The sequence below is a fragment of the Artemia franciscana genome, chromosome 9, assembly GCF_032884065.1.
Source record: "Artemia franciscana chromosome 9, ASM3288406v1, whole genome shotgun sequence".
In the NCBI taxonomy this organism is placed as follows: domain Eukaryota; kingdom Metazoa; phylum Arthropoda; class Branchiopoda; order Anostraca; family Artemiidae; genus Artemia; species Artemia franciscana.
This window is the reverse complement of record NC_088871.1, coordinates 4743756-4765903: the sequence shown is the minus strand read 5'-3', so window position 1 is coordinate 4765903 and position 22148 is coordinate 4743756. Positions and strand designations below refer to the sequence as shown.

The 22148-nt window shown below is 37.8% G+C and overlaps 2 protein-coding genes across 2 annotated transcripts in view; both read left to right on the top strand.

Annotated features, from left to right (window-relative positions):
- Nucleotides 1-268: 268 nt before the first annotated feature.
- The window catches only part of LOC136030918 (GATA-binding factor A-like), a 119473-nt gene continuing 97593 nt past the window's right edge, over nt 269-22148 (top strand). Inside the window, exon 1 of the mRNA XM_065710024.1 lies at nt 269-311. The gene's annotated coding sequence lies outside the window, so the exon portion shown is untranslated. The remainder of the gene's footprint in view (nt 312-22148) is intronic.
- LOC136031548 (uncharacterized) lies at nt 11177-11599 on the top strand. Its single transcript, XM_065711217.1, has one exon. It carries the CDS (start codon nt 11177-11179, stop codon nt 11597-11599), a length of 423 nt encoding a protein of 140 aa, XP_065567289.1.

Sequence of the window (22148 nt, the reverse complement as noted above, 5' to 3'; positions counted from 1 at the left end):
TGGTTTCCCCACCAGGAAACCCAAAAGCGTACATGGACTTCCCCTGATAGTTTTTTTCCTGGAGGATTGAACTAAACATGTTAAAATGCTTATTTTGATGCCAAATCTTTTCCCAAAGGTTTTTTTGCCTGAGTCAATGTCAAGGGAGAACTCCTCTCCAAGTGTGTTAGTGTGCTTGCAATGATACTAAACTGTTAGGATAATTAAATGTACCATATTGATTATTTTGATTCTGTTATTTTTCAGATTATCTTGAAGCAAAATCTTTTACTAGCTTACAAGATTTGGCTACAAAATGGGACAAGATAATGGTAAGAATCTGTTTCATTTTTTTTCATCTTTCTTAAAAATTGAAATTTCTCTTTTTTAATTTATTTATTCTTGTGATAAAGCTTAAATATTTGCCCTCTGAGTGGTAGAATTTTGCTATTTATTTGTAATATATACATTTGATAAGAACTAAGGATAAATTGTTGTGGAGAAGGGGATAGTATATGCTTTTCAATGTTGTAATCTATTTTTCTGTGCTTTGCAAAAACCATATGTATCATGACTCTATTCCAATACATATTGTACAACACCTTTGCTAACTTTGATGTTAACCTCTAGAGCAGGGGTCTCCAAACTATGGCCCATGGGCCATGTCCGGCCCGCTACATAATTTCTTCTGGCCCGCCAAACAGATCCCCATGTGGTGGCCTTGAAAAAAAAATTATCGTACGACTGGCATTGTAGAATTATTCAAAGCTGGGGCTGTTAACTGGTGGCGCTCAGGAAACTCAGCCCGAGTCGTTTCCCTCTCTTGATTGTGTGAATCACAGATACTAGTACTGGTAGGTATGAGTTGCGCATTACAACCAATCAGTTGTGTGTAACTGTATATTGTAGGGATGGAGGGCGAGTGGGACTTCGTTGTATTCTGTGCGGGTATGTGAGATAGAGCGTGGGGTTGAGTGAACTGAGGTGTTGATAGAGTTTGACTGCTGATAACATGTTGCGAGCAGTGTTGTCATCGACTGCGTAGTGTGTGGTTAGGGTGCTTTCGCACTACGAGCAGAGCCAAGCGAAATGGAGCTCAGCGGCGCGGTTGGGCATTCACATGTAAGCAGAGCGGCGGCCTTCACAACGAACCATTCGCTATGAAGAATTTCGTGTGCTTTTTAGCACCACATACAAGCTGTTTTTCCTGTCGAAATTATTTTATTTATTTTACCCTTATGTTTTCAGATATGGAAAATACAAAAAAAAGAAAAGTAGACAGTGAGTGTCATCAGTTCAATGACGGAATGAAAATAAAGTACTTTTTTTTTGTAAAACCAAATGATAAAGCTTTATGCCTCATATGTAGAGACAGTGTTGCTGTTCTGAAGGAATACAATATTCATCGGCACTATGAATCTAAACATGGCTCAAGTTATCTTCACATCACGGGAGCAGAACGCACTAAAAAGTTTGAATCATTTCAGCACAGTCTGCATTCTCAACAAGCTGTTTTCAGTAAGACAAAATCTGAAAATGAAACTTCAACTAGAGCCAGCTACAAGGTTGCCTATGTGTTGGCAAAAAAGGGAAACCATTCACTGATGGTAGTATCATAAAAGAGTGTATAGTTGAAGCAGCAGGAGAGGTATGTCCAGAAAAAGTAAACCTCTTCAAAATGACAAGTCTTGGGTCAAATACTGTTGCTTGTAGAATTGAAGATTTAGGAGGCGAGATAAGTCGGCAAATAAAGGAAAAAGCAAAAAGCTTTTGCTGGTATTCTCTTGCTTTGGATGAATCAACTGATGTGTGTGATACCTCTCAGCTCTTAGTATTCATTCAGGGTGGTGATAGTGAATTTAATGTGACCCAAGAATTAGCATCAGTTCACAGCATGCACAGCACAACAACTGGAAAAGACATTTTCAATGAAGAAAGTAAAACTATAACATAATATAACCTGGAATGGAAACAAGTGCTGTATGTGACAATTGATGGAGGAAAGAATATGTCTGGGACAAAACGAGGTTTGGTTGGGCAAATTACAACTGCTTGCGAGGTTTTAGGATTCTCAAAACCCATTTTTCTGCATTGCCTTATCCATCAACAAGTATTGTGCCTAAAATATGTTGATATGTCTTGTGTCATGAAACCTGTTGTTTCTGTGGTTAATTTCATTAGATCTCATGCACTCAACCATCGCCAGTTCCGTGATTTCTTGAAAGAAATTCATTTGGAGTTTGTTGACTTGCCTTATTATACAGCATTTAGATGGCTTAGTTGTGGAAAGATTTTGCTGTATTTCTTTGAGCTCAGATCACAAATTGATTTATTTCTCACAGAGAAAAATAAACCTCAGCCATTATTATCAGATTGAGAATGGATTTGGAAATTGGCATTTCTTGCAGATATGACAGGTCATACGAATCACTTGAATCTGAAATTGCAAAGTAAAACAAATTTGATCAGTGACTACTTTGTTCATGTCAAGGCATTCAGAGCCTTGCGCTACTTGAAGGCCAGGTGAAAGTTAAGAATTTTGCTCATTTTCCATGTTGTGAAAAATTTCATGCAGAAAGTAAAGTTGAATTTCCTTCTTCATTTGCAAAAGAAATAATTTCAAATTTGAAAAAGCAGTTTCAGGAACGATTTGCTGACCTTGATCCCAAAGAAAATGAAATCAGGCTTCCAACTCCTTTTCAGATGGAAATTATTGATCTCCAGGCAGATGACAGACTGAAAAATAAGTACAGAGAAAGAAATCTGATTGAGTTTTATAAGAGTCTGCACCCAGATCAGTTTCCAAATTTGATAAAGTTTGCTTGTAGTTTTGTGTCCATTTTTGGTACATTATACTCGTGTGAACAAACATTTTCCAAAATGAAATATGTGAAATGTAACTATCGAGCAAATTTGTCTGATGATCATTTGAAGTCTATTCTTACAATTGGCTCATCTAATCTGGAACCTGATTTTAATGAAATTTTAAAATCAAAACGACAGTATCATTCGTCACACTAATTTTGTTGCATAAAACTATAAACAGGAGTCTGTTTAGTTTACCCTGTTTTTTTTTTTCCAACTAGATATGTTTTAATTTTTTTAGGTTTATACTCTAATATTTGAGGAAATTAAATTACTGGCACTGATTTGTTTTTTTTTCTCTCAATTTTTATCCCTTCGGCCCGCAGAAATATGGGAAATATATAATATGGCCCTTACATTGAAAAGTTTGGAGGCCCCTGCTCTAGAGGGTAGCTGATGAAGGTCTACTTGATGGGTAAGGAAGGATTTGGCTGTAACTACCTTTGATTTGAGAATAAACTTCAGATCCTTTGCAATTAATATACCAAGACCCCTCTCCTCTGTAACTGACATAATTTCCCTATGTGTCTAATTTTTGAAAACCATCATATATGTATGTCTAGCACCCTGCTGTTTGAAATTTGGAAATGTACTTCCACATGCTATTAGATGTGAATGAATTGCGAGCCCAATGATCAATGAATTGCCTGCATTTAATTCTATCATTGTTATTATGGGTCTTGGACATGGTTTCCATCCGTCCTGGGACCCCCTAGGAAATTTCACTGGTTTGAAAATTCTGTCCCAGTCGTCTTGGTTTGTTTCATATTATTTCATGAAAAATTTGCCAGATTTACGTTAAAACAGTGATAATTTTGAAAACTATTTTCTGCTCGCTTTAAAAAATACGATTTCATGACCCCAATCCTTTGCATTGGTCTTATGCCTAGTATTGAATTTAACCTAAAATAAGGTGGTGAGGCACCTTAGCAGGTATAATTTTAGATATCAATTAAGAAAATTAAAAGAAAGAGTGGAGGGGGGGGGTTAAATTAAAAGAGTATTAATACAAACAATAAAAGTTGTTACAACAGAGTAACGGGTACATGTGTGCAACGTTTACCTGCTGATATTGTTGCGTGTTTGCAACAACACTTTTTTTGTGCTTTGCGAAAGTTCTATCAGCTAGAATCTCGATACAATGGTAGCCTTTGTGCTGAATGAAAATCAAATGATAGAAAATATATGCTATTGAATTATTGTCGTACCCAAAGGAGAAGAACATAGTTCTGAACCTAAAGTAGTATATACACGACAATTAAACAATTCAAGTCTCCCGGCTGATTGCAAAGTTTTTTTCATATGACCTCGTAGCTTGCTTCTTTCTATTTATTTTATAATCCAAGAAAGGGGGTGCAATCTGTAAAAGTTACTTTTTTTTTTACTGCATCTTGTTGTCTGCTGAATTTGTCATTGAATTTTTTTAAATATCAACTTCGATACGGCGTGAGGGCTTTACATTACACTAAGAAACATCTAGGGAATCTTTCACAATAACAACTATGCAAAAGCACATTACTGTTCATAGCTATATTTTAAAATAAATCAGTTTAGTTAAAAGAAAATTTAAAATTTATTCTTAATAGTATTTTTTTTCTCTTTACAGTACAGTTTTTATTGTTGAAAAAGTAGTTGTGAGAAAGTGTCAAACTTTAGCGTAAAGAGCGAGTGTTTAGGAGGGGATAACCCTTTTCATATACGGAATTATTTCTGTTAGTTTTGAGTTTTAATGGTACTCTAATGGTGTTTTAATGGAACGTTTTTGCGTTAGTGTAGGTTTTGATTTTGGCTCATTGTACAAGAATAATTAAAATGAAAATTGCATAATTATAGTTTATTTTGGGTAGATAGCTTCCTCATGGTTTTGATCAAATGATTTTGAAAAAAGGGGTGGAGTAGAGGGCCTAGTTGCCCTCCATTTTATTCGGTTACTTTTAAAGGTCACCAGAATTTTTAATTTTATTTACGAACATTTTTATTAGTAATAAATATAAGCAACTTGGAAATTAATTTTCGTAAATAACTTCTATGCTCTTAATTTTGTTATGTATATGAGGGAGTTTGCCCCCTTGCTAATACTTTGCTTTTTAAGGTAAAGTTCGGATTTGGTTCCAATTCTTTAACAATGACGCCGAATCAGAAAACCTGTTCAATTGGAATAAATAGTGTTTTGAAGTTACTAAAAATACTTTAGCGTAAAAATGGAGGTATTGAGGAGGGGAAGAACCCCCAAATATACGTAATACTTTCTGTTCCCTTTATGCTGGATTGTAGCTCCTTACCTTCATTTGAACAAAGTTGTTTTTTTAATTAATTTCTTAATGTTTTTGAATTTTTGCAGGCTTTGATTTTAGCTCACCGTACATGAATAATTAAAACGAAATTTACTTATTAATTTTACTTTTTTGGCTAAATGGCTTTCTCAAAGTTTTCATCGAACGATTATGAAAAAAGGAGCGTGCGAGGGGGCCTAGTTTCCGTCAAATTGTGTTGGTTTCTTTAAAAGGCCACTAGAACTTTTAATTTTATTTTCGAATATTTTTTTAGTTTTAATTATACGTAACTTAAAAATTAACCTACACAATAAACTTCTATATTCGTATATTTTATTATGTATATAAGGGGTTTGAACCCTTTTTAACGCTTTGATCTTTACCCTAAACTTCGAATTGTGTTCCAATTGTTTGCGAATGACCCCTGCATCACAAAGGTTGTTTTAAACGAATAAATAGCTCTTTTGAAATTACTTAAAAATACTTTAGCGTGAACAGTGAAATATTGAAGACGAGAAAAACACCCTCATAAACGTAATAATTTCTGCTCGTTTTGAATTTTAATGGAGTTCCTTACTTTCATTTGAAAAAAAACTTGTTTTTTGTTTAAATTTCTCATTGTTGTTTTCTAAAATAATACTGGAAAATCCTGTAAGCCCCTCCATGGAAATTCTCTTCACCCATGATAAATTTCTCCATGAGAAGATCCTCTCACATATCCCCCTCTTCCCAACCCCCCACCAATAGAAAAATCCCTCCTAAAAGCGTTTGCATACTTCCCAATAACCAATACTATTTGTAAATAATGGGTAAAGTTTATAACTTAGAGCCCTTCCTCCAGAGACTGTAGGAGATTAGGTGAATCATAGTCATTGCTATTAAATTTTTAACTAAGTTGAATAAAATGGATATCTCAAAATTTTTATCTGATGAATTCGGGAAAAAATGAGCGTAGGAGGAGCGCCTCTTGCCCTCAAATTTTTATGGTCACTCGAAAAGGGCACTAGAACCTTTAATTTACTTCGAAACGAGACCTCTTACGACAAAAACGACGACCACTGGTTCGATGCACTCACCCCAGAAAAAAACACGCATCCGTGATCTTTCTTCTTGCAAAAAAATCCAAAATTCTACATTTTTGTAGATAGGAGCTTGTAACCTTTATAGTATCGTTTTCTGTTACACTGAATCTGATGGTGCAATTTTCATCAAGATTTTGTAACTTGAATGGGGTGTTTCCTCCTGTTTTCGAAAATAAGGGAAATTTTCTCAAGCTCATAACTTTTGATAGGCAAGTCAAAACTTGATGAAACTTGTATATTTAAAATAAGAATAAAAATCCAATTCTTGGAGTAACATGCGAGAGTTACTTTAACTGCCAAAGCTAGAAAAGTTGTAGAAGGACGTGATATCAACTACACGTCATGGTTATCCCATAGGTACAATGGCTGTTAAATGGAAAGCAACTGCTCAGAAGTAGAAACAACTTGATCTCCATTGGTTATGAAACAAGATTTGAAATCGGAATGGTCAAAGTAGTTCCAAAACAAATGATTAAATGAGATTTTGGAGACGTGAACCAAAAGAGGTGCATTATAAAGACTGAACTCTTGTCTTCAAAACTATACCCGGACATAGTATCCTTTGAGTCAATGGGGATTTTAACAAGATCGTTAGTAATGATTGAGAAAAAATTGTCGAGCTCTTAGGCAACCATGGTTAAAGAGAACGCAACGGAAATGGAGGGTTGTTCGTACAATGGTCTGGTTGGTAGGGATCAACCAATTTTTGATAAGTAAAAAGTGGCCGACATTATTGTGACTAGACAAAACTCTAAAGTTCTGACAAGATTTTCAAGGGATTCTTAATCTATATATTATTATTCTCTTTTTTTTTTTTTTTTGGGCCCTAGAACTCAACACTTTTAAGGAATATATTTCATCAGACTAGGAATTTTTAAATTCTACAGGTGTATTATTTAAAAATTATTCATCAAAATTAAAGGACATATTTTCTTATTTCTGAATATAAACTTCTCCTGTAAAGAGCCCTTTACAATCATTCTAAACCTTCCCCCCCCCCCAAAAAAAAATATTGTATTACCCGGTATTTGTTACTTAGAATGCACACAATACAAATTTTACTGACTGCTGCCTCTAAAAATCAGTTAAGCAATTCACGGTTTGCTTACACTGACATAAAGTGACCAATGTTGTTATTCTCGCAGTTATTTATGTCGTTTCAAGTGACACGTGGCCAGATAGGTATTTGTTGTTATCTTTTAGGGGTTAAACCCCTATAAGTGAAAATCCCATTGGACATGTAAAAGAACAGGGATTATGTTCATGTTATTATGATATTAGGGCGGATTTGTTCCAGGCGACGATTTTTCAGGTGCTACCACTGCCGCTATTGCGCGGTAACTGCCCTTTTGCAGTACAGTAGACTCGCTGGGAACGAAGCCAGTAAGCTGACAAGCAGTAGCGTGGTTTTCAAATAATTTTACATGAGCCTGAGGAAGGATCAGGCATTTTTTTTAAATTTAATGAACAGCTCTGAAAAAATATAAAGATATTGAATACCAGTGTATGATTAATAGGCTAGTTTTCTGATTAAAGATATTTAGTATTTGGAAGATATTTGAAGATAAAGTATTCCTGGTCAAACGCGTAGTTCATGAGTCTTTGGGTTGATTCTCACCCGTCCAGAAAATGCGTTTATGATTCTGCCATAGCTGTTTCTGAGCCTAACTAAGAAAGATAATGATTGGGCAGCTCGCTCACAACCTGCTCCTGTCAAAAATGACAGCAAATGAGATATAATCAGCAAATCTCAGCAAATGAGATAATATATGCCCTGTTGGCCAAGAATGTCTTGGGAAGATCGTTATTCTGTTTGCATAAGGAACTCTCTCCCCACCAAAAAAAAATTAATTTAAAAAAAGTACAAAGAAGCATTAGTACTTGAAAATGTTCCCATCATCTACTTAAATTCATATTCCATGGTGTTTAAACATTTGAAATTATTGCCTCCTTTCTGAGTTAACTGAAGACAAATCCCAGTTTCTTGAGGCTTTTTAATGTCCAATATAAATTAATGATGAAGGAGATAGTGATTAATTGAACATTTCTATTTAATTTAAATTATGAATAAAATAACAGCTTGACCATCTTGATGAACTGAAAGGTCAATTATGTACAGTTCAGGATGTTCTAAGATCTCCCCCCAGCTTCCCCCCAATGTCACCTGATCCGGTCAGCATTAAAAAAGAGCTCTGACACACGATATCCTTCCAACCATCAAGTTTCATTAAGATCCGATCACTCCTTCGTAAATTAAAAATATCTAATTTTTTCCAATTTTTTTTAATTAAACCTCAACCCCCCCCCCTACTACCCCAAAGAGAGCGGATCCGTTACAGTTATGTCAGTCACATATCTGAGACTTATTATTATTTTCCCACGAAGTTTCATCTCAATCCCTCCACTCTAAGCGTTTTCCAAGATTTTAGGTTTCCCCCCTCCCAACTCCCCAAAATGTCATCGGATCCAGTCAGGATTTAAAATAATAATTTTGAGACACGATATCCTTCAAACATCAAATTTCATTAGGATCCAATCACCCGTTCGTAAGTTAAAAATCCCTCATTTTTTCTAATTTTTCCGATTTAACCATCCCCCCACCCCACCCCCAGATGGTCAAAACGGGTAAACAACAATTTATAATTTAATCTGGTCTGGTTTCTGATACACTTGCCAAACTTCATCGTCCTAGCTGACCTAGAAGAGCCTAAAGTAGCAAAACCGGGACAGACAGACAGACCGACAGAATTTGCGATTGCTATATGTCACTTGGTAGATACCAAGTGTGATAAGAACACATCCCCTGCCACCCAAATTAAGTTCTTTTAGTCCGCAAAACTGTGAATGGCACAGAAAATTGAAACCCAAAAGAACAGAAACACAAACTCGCACTTACTCGTTAAACCGGTTCGCATGGTGACGGTTTCTGTTTCTTAATCCATCTACAGAGAGGAGACTGTTTTTCTGCCTCTTTCTCCTTCTTCAAGGCTGCTAATTCCCACTTTTGAGCTCCTGACAAGCTCATTATAACAAAAAAAATAATATGATGAATCGACAAGATCACAATCAATTTTGTCATTCCAATCCCAATCCTTAGGATGACCTTATACTAACTAATGCTGTTGTCTATTAATACCTTAGATTAATAAGCTTAATGGTGTAAAGTCTTCTACTTCTCTCTGTAAAGTGTGACTTTCTCTATGATTTTCTTTAGAGTCTTATGGTGGCGTTGGCCTACAATCTGGGGTTTGACCGGTAGGGGATGTCAAGCGTCTCTAACTTTCATAAGGTTTATGTGTCGAGTATAAAAAGGTTTATTTACACATATAATACAGTATATGTACATAAGACGAGGACAGAAACAGACTAAGAATTGACTCAAGTAATCTAAAACGGTGGCTTATATTCACTAAAACAAGGAAATAAACTTTTGAACCTTCGCCAGGAACTGACATATTTTAATCTGTCAACTTAGAGGAATTACTGCAAATATTCAGAATTTGAAATATTAAAATAATCATCTAGGAAATGGGTATTTGACAAAACTTGAGAATTTTATTATGTATCTAACCTACTTTCAAAGTTTGCAATGGTTAATAGTAAATAACGTAATTATTATGGCCGGCAAAGGGCCCTTTGTGGTGGAAGTCTGAGCTCCTTGGAAATTCTAGGGTGGGCATTTGCTCTTTACCCTGCCCCCCCCCCCCTTGATGGCACCTCTGAACGTCAATTGGTCCAACAAGAGAAGCACCCGCATATTTCCTCCTTTTACCCAAGCCAAATTAATCAAAATCTTGGAAAACTATAGGTTCTATCACTATATTAGCTCTATGCATATCTACCTTGGTTCTATTGCCCTAGCACTTATGCATGGACGGATAAGAAATAGACATATCTATTTACAAACGAACTAACCTCCTTTTTATACAATCCAAATAAGAGAGGAAATCTTTTTTCTCATCTGATTGGACTATCTGTCTAAGCTTTTTCTAAAATTAGCTATAACTTGATGCCCATAACTATTTTATTTTAATTCAAAAATCAACGGATTCAGTCGAGCCCTTTAGCCTTAACCTTCTTTTGGAAAAAACTCCCCCTGTCTGCACAAGTGCACTCAGGGAGACATACACAAAACTCTACAACCAAAGACTGCAACTTATCACACGATTTGCTTGATTCAATATCTAGTGTGGGTGCCCGAAGGTCACCAAAGAAGATCAAAATAAAGAAAATAAGTCATACTTTTATTCCTGTTCACTGCCCGTGTGAAGAAATTCCCTAAGTCTTGACACTCTCGCCCGAGTCAACCTAAGATCCATCACCCAGCCAATGGGTTAGGTTGACCCCTTTATTTTTCTTTCTCAGTCCTTCTTTTCTTTAGTCGTGACTCTCTTATATACAAACACGCGCCTCATGACCAACACTGAATTGATTCAAGTGAATTTTGGGGACTTCGCTGGCTTAGTATCAGCAGATCGCTGTGTAAATTACTGTTCTACCGTTTACAACACCCCGACCAGTACCCAAGTTGTCTACAAGTGATTTTAGTATTCGACCTTATGGAATATTGGATTTATTCGACGGTGAATACGCCCTATCGCCATCTCCCGAAGGCAAGTAGCCACCGAACCTAGGCTCCCAAGTACTAGGACCCATTGCTAAAAGCTAAGGGACCAGGTTACGTTTAGCCACCAGTGAGTCCGAGCGCAAGGTACCGTTGTGAACTCCAGCACAGATTTTACCTTCAGAGGCTTTCAGATATAATCACATGGACATAACCTTGCACCATTGGCCGTTTGACCAAGTGCAAAACCAAATGTCTGAACCCACGGTTTCTCTCGTTCTTTGCGGGATTACTGTAGTAACGGCATTAAAGTTCTATCGGGTTAAACTAATTTGTTTCACGACGGTCTAAACGCAGCTCACGTTCCCTGTAGGTGGGTGAACAATCCTATACTTGGCAAATACTGCTCCGTAATGATAGGAAGAGCCGACATCGAGGGATCTAAATGCGACGTCGCTATAAACGCTTGGCCACCACAAGCCAGTTATTCCCTTGTTAACTTTTCTGACACCTCTTACTTAAAACTCTTAAAGCCAAAAGGATCGATAGGCACCGCTTTCGCAGTCCGTACTCGTAGGGAAAGTCGGGATCAAGCCAGCATTTGCTCTTTTGCTCTACGGGAGGTTTCTTTCCTCCTTGATCTGGCCCTAGGACACCTGCTTCATCATTTGACAGATGTACCGCCCCAGTCGAACTCCCCATTTGGCTCTATCCTCAGCGCGGATCGAGAATGCCACCCACGGCCAGACTCCCTTGACACCGCAAACAACTCCCCAAAGGGTTTTGCCTCCGCTTCACTGAGAAAGTCGAGTGGCCATAAAGGTAGCGGTATTTGATTGCCGACTTACCATCTCCCACTTATGCAACACCTCTCATGGCACTCCACAATGTCCAACTAGAGTTACGCTCAAAACAGTCTTCTTTCCACGCAGATGCTACCAGGCCCGTTTTCCAGTTAGTGGGTTCGCTAAACAGCAGATAGGGATTGTGGGAATCTCTTGAATCCATTTGTGTGCGTCACTAATTAGATAACGAGGCCAAACAGGCAATTTTGTGCGTTATAATTTTTCCCAGGCTGCAATCTAATCTACTCCTAAGCTATACCTAAGGAAGAGTGTCCGCGCAGAACGCTGATCCATCTATACCTCCTGCTTCATTAATATAATTCCTTCCTCCCACTAAAGCGGGCATTCCTTGGTAACTACTGAAAAGCCTTGAGAGTCAGCTAATAACAAACCAGCTAGCTGGTAGGGATAAATCTCAAACAAATATCGATCCAGTTGTGTGAACACATTATTTCTGGATAATCAACTCTCAATAAAGTAAGGCTTCTACCTGGATGATTTTCCCTAGAGACACTTATAATCCGAACATTTATGTAAATACTATTCACATTAAATCCCCTGGTATTTACTGACTTAATAACTGCAGAACTGTGAAGAAAAAGATTCAATTAGCAGTATGTATTAGTGAAAGTTCTTAAGCCAAATCATTACAATTGTAATAACCGGCTTGGATACGGACTTAGATAAGATAAGACTAATTTTTGCCCTTGATAATTGCTTGTGACGTTATTCATTTGAGAAAGGATTATTCAAACGGACATTTTGTAATCGCTCTGGAATAATGGCAAGTGGAAAAATGGTTTATTTGCCAGTTCTGAACTTTTTACTGTTTAGCCAAAATAATGGTGTTGATGATGATCTTATTATTTGGCATGCCTTGGAATTCTTCGATGCAGCTGCTGTTGCGGCTGCAAAGTCTACTTTTTGGAACAAAGTTTTGCGTGGAGAAATTTGCCCAAGACTTGCAGGAAATAAGTCTAGACAGAGTAATTTACGTGATACTCTTTAGCTGCTGGCAAAATGTGATTCTGAAGATTTAAACGTATCTACGTATGTTATCTTGTCAGCTAATGAAGTTCCTTCGGTTCCTGGCCTGATGTTTTCACATCTATCCTCGAAGCTCACGCGAATGGAAAAAGTCCTTTATGCTGTTGCGTTTCGTGCGGAAGTTTATGATAACCATTTTCCGCCCCTTCCTCAACTTTGAACCAAATGTCCTAGCAACTATTGTGGTTTCCAACATCCCTGCTTCACTTGACAATCCAATTAAAAGAAAAGAAATGCTAGATAAAGTTACTGTTCATGAATGTGTTAGTAGCGTAAAAGCAAAAAAAGGCCAACTGATTGTTCATAGAGACAAATCTGGATTGAATGACTTTTGCTCTTCGATTAAAAACACAGTAACATCTTGTGCGACTAAGATTGTCACAAAAAATACTTGGAACTGCCAAAGAAATTTCTCTTGACTTTGATGTTAACCAATTCTGCAGTGAGCCAGGCATAGCATCAGCTAGTCATCTTGGTGCCTCTACAGTTTTCAAGATTGAGTTTACAGATGTATTCTCTAAGGCTCGGCTGCTAAAAACAGGACTAAAAATTGGCTATGAGCTTATTTGAGTTTCCGAGTTCCTGACTCCACCTAGATAATGTCGCAAGTGTAGATCCTCCAGCCATATCCAGTCCGCTTGTTCCAGTTCAAATCCAAAGTGTACAATCTGCTCAGGGCCTCATGTCTCTACGAAAGACTCTCCCTGTAAACTCCCTGCGAAATGTGTGAATTGTGGTTTTTCGCATGTGTCGTTTAGCCTAAAATGTCAAGTCCTTAAAAAACTGATTTCTGCTGCCAAGTGATGGTTCGCTTGATATCCTAACTCTCTTTTAATATCAATGGCACTAAGAATAAAGCCTCTGTGATCGACGAGCTCATAAATGATTGCGATGTAGTCAAACAGTTCGTGGTAACGAGATGTAGTAAGGAGCGACCTGGCTCAATAGTAAACAAAACTCTAAAAACAGGAATTTTGATACCAATAGCTACATCAAAAGAATTGTATTTTAATGCTGGTTTTAAATATATAAGTTTAATCAAGTTTAGTCTTACCCATCAAAAGTTACGAGCCTGAGAAAATTTGCCTTATTTTAGAAAATAGGGGAAAACAACCCCTAAAAGTCATAGAATCAGAGAACCCTATAGCAAAATTTTCAAGCTCCTATCTACAAAAATGTCGAATTTCGTATTTTTTACCAGAAGACAAATCACGGGTGCGTGTTTATTTGTTTGTTTGTTTTTTTTCCCCAGGGGTCATCGTATCGATTAAGTGGTCCTAGAATGTCGCAAGAAGGCTCATTCTAACGAAAATGAAAAGATCTACTGCCCTTTTTAAGTGACAAAAAAATTGGAGGGCACCTAGGCCCCCTCCTACGCTCATTTTTTTCCAAAGTCAAGGAACAAAATTTTGAGATAACCATTTTGTTCCGCATAGTCATAAACCATAATAACAATGACTTTAAGAATGACTTACTCCTCCACAGTCTCTGGGGGAGGGGCTGCAAGTTGCTAACTTCGACCAGTGTTTACATATAATAATGGTTATTGGGAAGTCTACAGACGTTTTTAGGGGATTTTTTGGGTTTTGGGGGTGGGGTTGAGGGGAGGGGACTATGTGGGAGGATCTTTACTTGGAGAAATATGTCATGGGGGAACAGAAATTCAATGAAAAGAGCGCAGGATTTTCTAAAATTACTAGAAAAAAAACAATATAAAAATAAACATGGAAAAGTTTTTTTTCAATTGAAAGTAAGGAGTAGCATTGAAACTTAAAACGAACAGAGATTATTACGAATATGAGGGGTTCTAAAAATACTTTAGCATAAAGAGCGAAGTATTTAGAAGGAGATAAATACCTCGCTCTTTATGCTATAGTATTTTTTAGTAATTTCAACTATTGATTCTACGGCCTTTCTGATTCAGGGGTCATTCTTAAAGAATTGGGACAAAACTTACGATTTAGTGTAAAGAGCGAGGTGTTAAAGAGGGTGCAAATTCCCTCATATACATAAATAAAAATTTAAGGATATAAAAGTTCGTTACGTAAGTTAATTCTTAAGTTACGTATATTTCTTACTAATAAAAAAATTCGTTAAAAATTAAAATTTATAGTTGCCTTTTTATGCAACCAATAAATTGCCTGGCAACTAGACCTCCTTCCCCATCCTTTATTTCTCAAAATCGTCTGATCAAAACTAAGAGAAAGCCATCGAGCCAAAAAAGGAATTAATATGCAAATTTTATTTTAACAATGTATGTGTGGAGAGCCAAAGTCAAACATGCATTAATTTAAAAACGTTCAGAAATTGCATAAAAAAACTAGTTTTTTTAACTGAAAGTAAGGAGCGACATTAAAACTTAAAACGAACAGAAATTACTCCGCATATGAAATGTGTTGTCCCCTTCACAATCCCTCGCTCTTTACCCTAAAGTTTGACTGTTTGCCACAATTCTGCTTTTTAAAACAATTAAAAGCTTTGGCGTAATTAGCGAGGGATTGCGGAGGGGACAACCCATTTCATATACGGAGTAATTTCTGTTCGTTTTAAGTTTTAATGTCACTTCTTACTTTCAGTTAAAAAAACTAGTTTTCTTATGTAATCTACTTACAAGAACACTTGCTCTCTTCCACCAGTTCCAGTTTCCTACAACGAAGTACATCACATCAGTTATTTCTTATTAATGCCCGCACGACATTTTGCAGGCCCTCTGGAGGGCTTGCATGTTTTGTGAAGCGGAGATTAAGTGGTCCAAATCCCACTTACTTATCCTCGAACGATCATTTTCTTGTCATCCAGTTAGGCAATGCTGTTCTAATTAACACTTATTTGCCACATAATGCACGCGGAACTGATTCTATGACTCGGTTCGCTAAAGCTTGCTCGTCGTTATGCTCAGCTGTGAAGCAATTCGCTGATTCTGAACTTATATATCTGATTGTTGGTGACTTGAACTGCAATATTTTAGATAACTCGGTTGAACTGACTGCTTGTTAGATTAAGTTCCTGATTCAAAAATCGTGCCAAAGGATCAGTCTTATACTTACATTCATCATTCAGGAAGCTTATAAAATATTGACCATGTAATCTGTTCGCCAAGTCTCAGTAATTCTAAAGTGCATGTCCTTACGGATGAACAAGACATTGATGATATGCCTATGTCATTTACGTTTTTCCTATCTGATGTTCCTGTATATTCTTCTATTTCTAAGCCTTCACGGTGTTTCGACAAGTATAATTGGAATCGTGGAAATATTGCCCTTTACAGTGTGGCACTTGCTACACTACTTAGTTCTATTCGTATTCCGTTTCATTTGCTCCAGACACAAGTGCCTGTGAAAAAGGTGGTTGCCGATATTAACCTGTAATATTCTCAAATTATTTCGTGTTTGAAAAACGCTGAGTCTTGTGCTGTCCCTCCCTTGTGAACGAGTTAGGTTGGGGACTCGTCAACCAGTGTGGAATAATGATTCCGAGTTGAAGTCGATTAAGAACCGTGCAAAGTTACGGTTACGTATATGGTCAGAATGTGGAAGGCCTGCTTCTGGTATTGTTTTCAGTATTAAAAATCGCACTAAATCTGCTAATAAGAAATACCTTCGTGCAGTTCGATTTCGGGGTCTTGATTTTCCATCAAATTCAAGTGATTGGAAGAATGTTTTAATTCTAGTAAAATTATTAGTGATAGTCCTGGCACTTATATTTCTAAATCAGCTTGGGAATCGCATGAAACTGCTATTTTTCTGGATTAATTATGCAGTTCATTCATATTTTTAAGGTGTTTTGTAACGTATGCTACCGTCTGCTCTAGCTCAGCAGGATATATTACCGATATCTGCTGATTCAATTTATCTCGCTATTAAAAGGCTTAAGTCTATGTCAGTTAACACCGATGGAATATCAGTGAATCATTTAAAACCTGATTGCCCCCCTTTAATTTATTTATCTATTATTACGAATAGCGGTAAGCATCAATGCTTGTCGCAAAAATAAAAAACAAAAAATCATAATACTAATCTAAAGTCAATTGACAACAACAAACTAAATAGCAAAAACTTCTAAATAACAAGACACTACACAACAAAAGCGTCTAAATAAAAAGACGTATTTACTAATGCACTCTTAAAAATTCGAACACTCTCTGCCTCGACAACCTCCAAAGGCAAACCATGCCGCCTTTACAGCTATTTTTTCAAATGTGTTTGTGTTGTTCTATCGTGCCGGACAGTTTCTTGTGTGGCACAGTTACTTCTATTTTAAAAAGGGGAGAAGATGCATTTTCATGTTCATCTTATCGTCCTGTCACTGTTTCTTGTACCTTAAGCGAAGTCCTTGAGTATTTTCTTCTCCCTTCTATAGCAGATAATATAAATTTTGGAGTTTACCAGTTTGGTTTTCAGCGTGGTCTGGGATGTCAGCATGCCGCTTAAGTTCTTTCTACTCTACTTTCTGATGCTTCCGGGAAGGGCTATGATCTTTATTTTGTTCTTTAGATCTATCTAAGGCTTTTGATTCTGTAGTTCACTCCCAAGCCCTGTTTTCTTTGCTCAAATGTGGAGTGAATGTTTCTATTGTTTCTTTATTAAAATTTTGGTATGGTCATTCTTTCCTTCATATTAAATGTTCTCCCTCTGATCCTTCTATTTTAAAGATCTCCGTAATACAAGGTGTGAGACAAGGTGGAGTTTCATCTCCATCAATTTTCAAAATTTGTATTGCTGATATTTTAAATAGTCTTCCAACAGCTTGCGTTTTAGGCAGTTCAAAAGTATCATATCCTGCTTATGCAGACGATATTCTTCTCATTAGTAGAACTAAATCTGGGCTTTCGGCTTCTGTTTGCTCTATCTCTACTGCTTTCTCGAATGTAGGTCTAACCCTTAACCCTGATAAATGTGAATTTCTTCATTTTGGTCCTTCTCCTAACCAATCTTCTAGACTTAATTGTTCTGAATTTAGCATTCCGTGCGTGACTTCTTTAAGTTGGTTGGGCATTACACTTACTAACAATTTAGTCTGTTTTTGTAATAAAATTGTTTCTGATGCTAAGGTTAAACTTCAAGTGGGTTATTCTAAAATTGTTGCTAACAGGGGGAAATACAACTGCAAAGCCCTTTCACAAATTTATTCTTGCTTTTGTCATCACTCGGTTTTATATCTTTCTGGAATGTATCCTGTTTTAAAAAGAAAAGATTTAAAGGCTCTCAAGTCATCTTATTTTCGTTTCCTCCGATTTTTGTTGTATCTTCCTCCCTAGTACAAGAACAGTGATATGGTAACAAATTTTGGGGCTCCAAATTTATTAAATAAACTTAAAGTGCTACACCTGAAACTATTCGACTCGACACATTTTACTATTAACCCTTTTTATGGTCTTCTAAAATGTTTTCTACAGTACTTTAATGTGTTATTAGAAGTTGTTTTTTGTTGTTGTTTTTTCTGTATGTTTGTTTTATACTCCACTGTTTCAAGTGGGTTACAAATAAATTATTATTATTATTAGTTCGGTCCATTCACAAAGAGTGGACCGTATCTTCCAAACTCTTACTTTAGAAAAGAACACATATAGGAAAGAAAACCTCAAAATCATGCAGAAAAAAGTCCTACAAAGCCACCAGTTAGGTGAGTTGAAACTGGCCATTTCCTCCCTTCCTAGAGGACTGCCCTGTCAATTCTGCTCTCCGGAAGCCAGGTTCTGGCTTTACTTTCCAAAACCCATATATCTACATCTAGCCCTGTCCTGGCTGCAGGCTTGACAGTTGAGGACCCCTGCTCTTCCAGGTGAAGACTTATCGCAGCGAGACTGTCACGAAGCCATGGGCACTCACGCCCAAAACTCTCCTTGCATCCAGCCCTGTCCTGGGTGGTCACCATATATTGGAGCGGAGGAAATCTCGTATCCGGCTTGTTGGGTCTAGCGGAACAGGTCTATTGCAGAATAAGTCTTTCCAACATCCAGAGGTCTTGAATTGGATTTGCGATCATCTTTTATTGCAGTTAAACTCTAGAGCAATCCTCGTTGACACAGCAAGCGTACTCTGTAACTCTTGGGCAATCTTAATCCACACACAAATACAATAAAGGATATCACTCATTAAAAAAATATTTCGGCTTCCCAGGGGTCGCTTTTTTCAACAATTCATACCTTCTGCAAGGTTCTCAATGCAGTCTCATCATGCACCTCTATTTACACCTCCTACATTTCTTCCCAATGCAGGCCCATCATTCACAACATTCATACTCATATACACATTTACACTAATCATGAGGGACAGTGCGTTGTTGGTGTTGCCGTTTTGGGAACTTTGTCTTTGAGCGCTGCTATGCAACTTAACATAATGATCGATTCCTTTATTGCATGATGTTAACTTTTGCGAAACTACGACTTAATTTGACTACTGTGTCAAGTTTCGAATTAGATATTCTCCAGCCACCCCGTGCCCCAAAAACAATCAGATTTTCTCAACATCTTTAATTTCTCCTAGCCCAGGAGTGTATCAAGAAGTGAGAACACTGCACTGTACTTTTTTCTCTCTTTTCAGCAGCTTATCTAAAAGCTTCGGTGTAGTCATAAGCCACCGTCACATCCACCACTTAGGCAACCCCTTCCTTACAAATTACAATAATCGGCTTTAGCTATTGAGTACCATGTAACAAATAGCATTCCCGGAGGTATCCCCAGATAACCGCGTCTGCACATTTTTGTGGTAGGATAAGTGTTATACTGAATGTGTCTTTTCGGGAATAGTTGTGTCTACAATTGCAAAGCCTGATTATAGGCTCATCCCATGAAAAAAAATTTGGCCTGGAAGCAAAAAGTTGGCCATAGGATTTGCTTTGAAGGAATCTGCCCCGTGACCCTGCCAGGTATGGGAGAATTTCTGTTGCCAATTACGATCTTTAAACTAGTCAATACGGCCCTGCAATTGTTGTTTCAACTGGGTATATGCCAGTGCAATAATCCATAGGTCCCATGAGATCTGAAGCGTACGCAACTGACCCATTATGAATTTCATAACTCTTTCGTTTATTACAAGGCAGGCCAAGCCCGTCATCCCTGGTTTTTGTGTATAGATAACTGGTAGCAGTTGATTCAGGAAGGTGCAAGACTTCTTCACGAAAGAGCACGAGAACATATCGTACCGCTCTATCTGTTTTATCTTTAGGTCTGTCAGAGATACGTGATAGTGGGAGACCCTTGCTAGCTTAGCCAGCGAAGATGCGAACTTGGACTCTTTGACCTCACAGTTTCCCTCCGGCTTTATCTGAGTCCCAAGATAACTCAGAGCCCCAGTCAGAATAAAGACCAGAAGACGTACAAAGCCTTTCCCCACCGAGAACCCCTGCACTCTATATCCAGAAGACCTAATGAAATTCCCAAAGACTTTATGACTCTTGGCTTTTCCCTGCCATTCTAGACACAAAGATTGAAATTTGCTTGGGTTGAACCGTAGGTGTTGACTCCTACAAAAAACAGTCAACCCAGCAATTAACCATTGAGCCCCATGATGGGACTCCTTAATTAATAACAAATCATCAGTATATTCTATGGCTGCAACTTTTAATCCACCATATATGAATCCACTGCCCTGAGTAACGGTTGGGTCTTAATTCACGGTGGGAAGGAAGTCTTCTATTACCAGGTTGAACAGGAGCGGACAGAGAGGTTCCACTATATGATACCATTTCGCATATAAGTGTGGCCTAATTGCTGCCTTCCAACTCTCAGCCGTGATTCCACGTCCAAGTAAAGGTTGTCAACAATTCTACACAAATGTTCCCTCGCTTGAAGCGATTCAATGCCCTCTGCACACTACTGTGATGCACAGCATCAAACGCTTTTGCTAAGTTTGTCGCCCAAATGGCTATAAATCGTTTCTGCTATCACGCTGCTTTGATCAGTGCTCTAACAGTATATAGATTTCCGAATCAGCCAGGTCTCCTCACAAATCTACTTTGTGTCCCACTCAACAACTCATAGGCATTAAGCCTATTGGCAAAAATTTTTGAATACAAGTCCAGAATGCAACTTGCAATAGTAATTGGCCGAAATTTCTTTCCTGGTAAGCCAGGGCCCAGGTTTTTTATGACCAGGGTCATTCTACATGGTTTTAAGCAGCTGGCAGCTTCATAGCAACCAATGAAGAAATTAAACAGAGTAGCCAATTTTCTTTGATGGTAGAATATCTAATAGAATCCAGCTGGGGGTTAAATTCTCATCAAAAGAGTTTTCGGGCGAAAAAAGACGTGTCACCTCTATCCCTAGTTTGTTTGCTGAAGGGACTAATCCTTCCTTATTCTTCGAACAAAACCTTGTACTCGTTAAGAAGCGCCTTCTTTTCAGTGGTTGCGAGAGTCTCCTTTTCTCTTTGAAGCCCATTGACATTTAAGATCGCGTCTAAGCAAACTTTTTCCCTGTGCTTAAAAATTTCCTATAGCTAAACAACATCTATTACCTTTTTGTCTCTCCCTTCGCACTCTTCGCTTGACTTTGGCAGGTTGTTTTTTTTTACCAGACCTTCCCCGACCTCTTCCATCATTGCAAGTCATACGCTCCTCCCATGCATAATTGAGGTATCTGTCGAGAACTCCCTAAAGAGTGTATCAACAGACATTTTCCCTTCCGTAGCAAGAAGAGCGGTGGTCCTGAAGGCTCTTGCTTCTAGGGTCGCTCCTTCAAACTGTGGAATTGCAATCTCGGGAAGGTTTCAAAATACACCCTCATCTCCAAATTTCACAGTGCTCATTTGTGTTGCTTGCTAATAAAGGCTCAATACTTCTGTGCCTTTTATTTGGCAATAATACTAGATTGGAAGGACTGTCAGTTGCCCAACGACTTACGTCCTCCAGTATCTCAAAGTACTCATGCCGCTTACGGACATTCTTTACCGCCTCATCCGTCCTCCCTGGCAGTCTCAAAATAATGTACTGATTTATGTTAATCAGATCTCCGTGTTCCATCTCCATATGTACTACACGCGTTAATTCATTATCTCTCCATCGAGCCCTTTTAATTCCCTCGAATTTCTCATTACGTACGACCAGGTGCTGGTGCCACATATGCTGCCCCAGACCCAACGCAGATGTAAATTACCTACTACAATCGCTTGAAGAGTGGGTCCTGAGGGGCCTGATGTTCCAATAGCACCAGTGTTCCCTATTCCATTTCCTGCTTTACTCTCATAATTTTCACATTCAATCTGTATTCACTTCACTCAATACAGACTCATCTCCATCTTCACAGTGCTAATTTACGTAAATTGCTAATAAGGGCTCGATCATTTTGTACCTTTTATTTGGCAGGAAACTAGATTGGCAGGACCGTCAGTTGCCCCACGATTTCCGTCCTACAGTATATCAAGGTACTAATGCCACTTACAGACATTCTTTAAGACCTCATCCTTCCTCCCTGGCAGTCTTGAAATAATGTACTGATTTATGTTAATTAGATCTCCATGTTCCATCTCCATAAATGCGACACGCCTTTATTCAA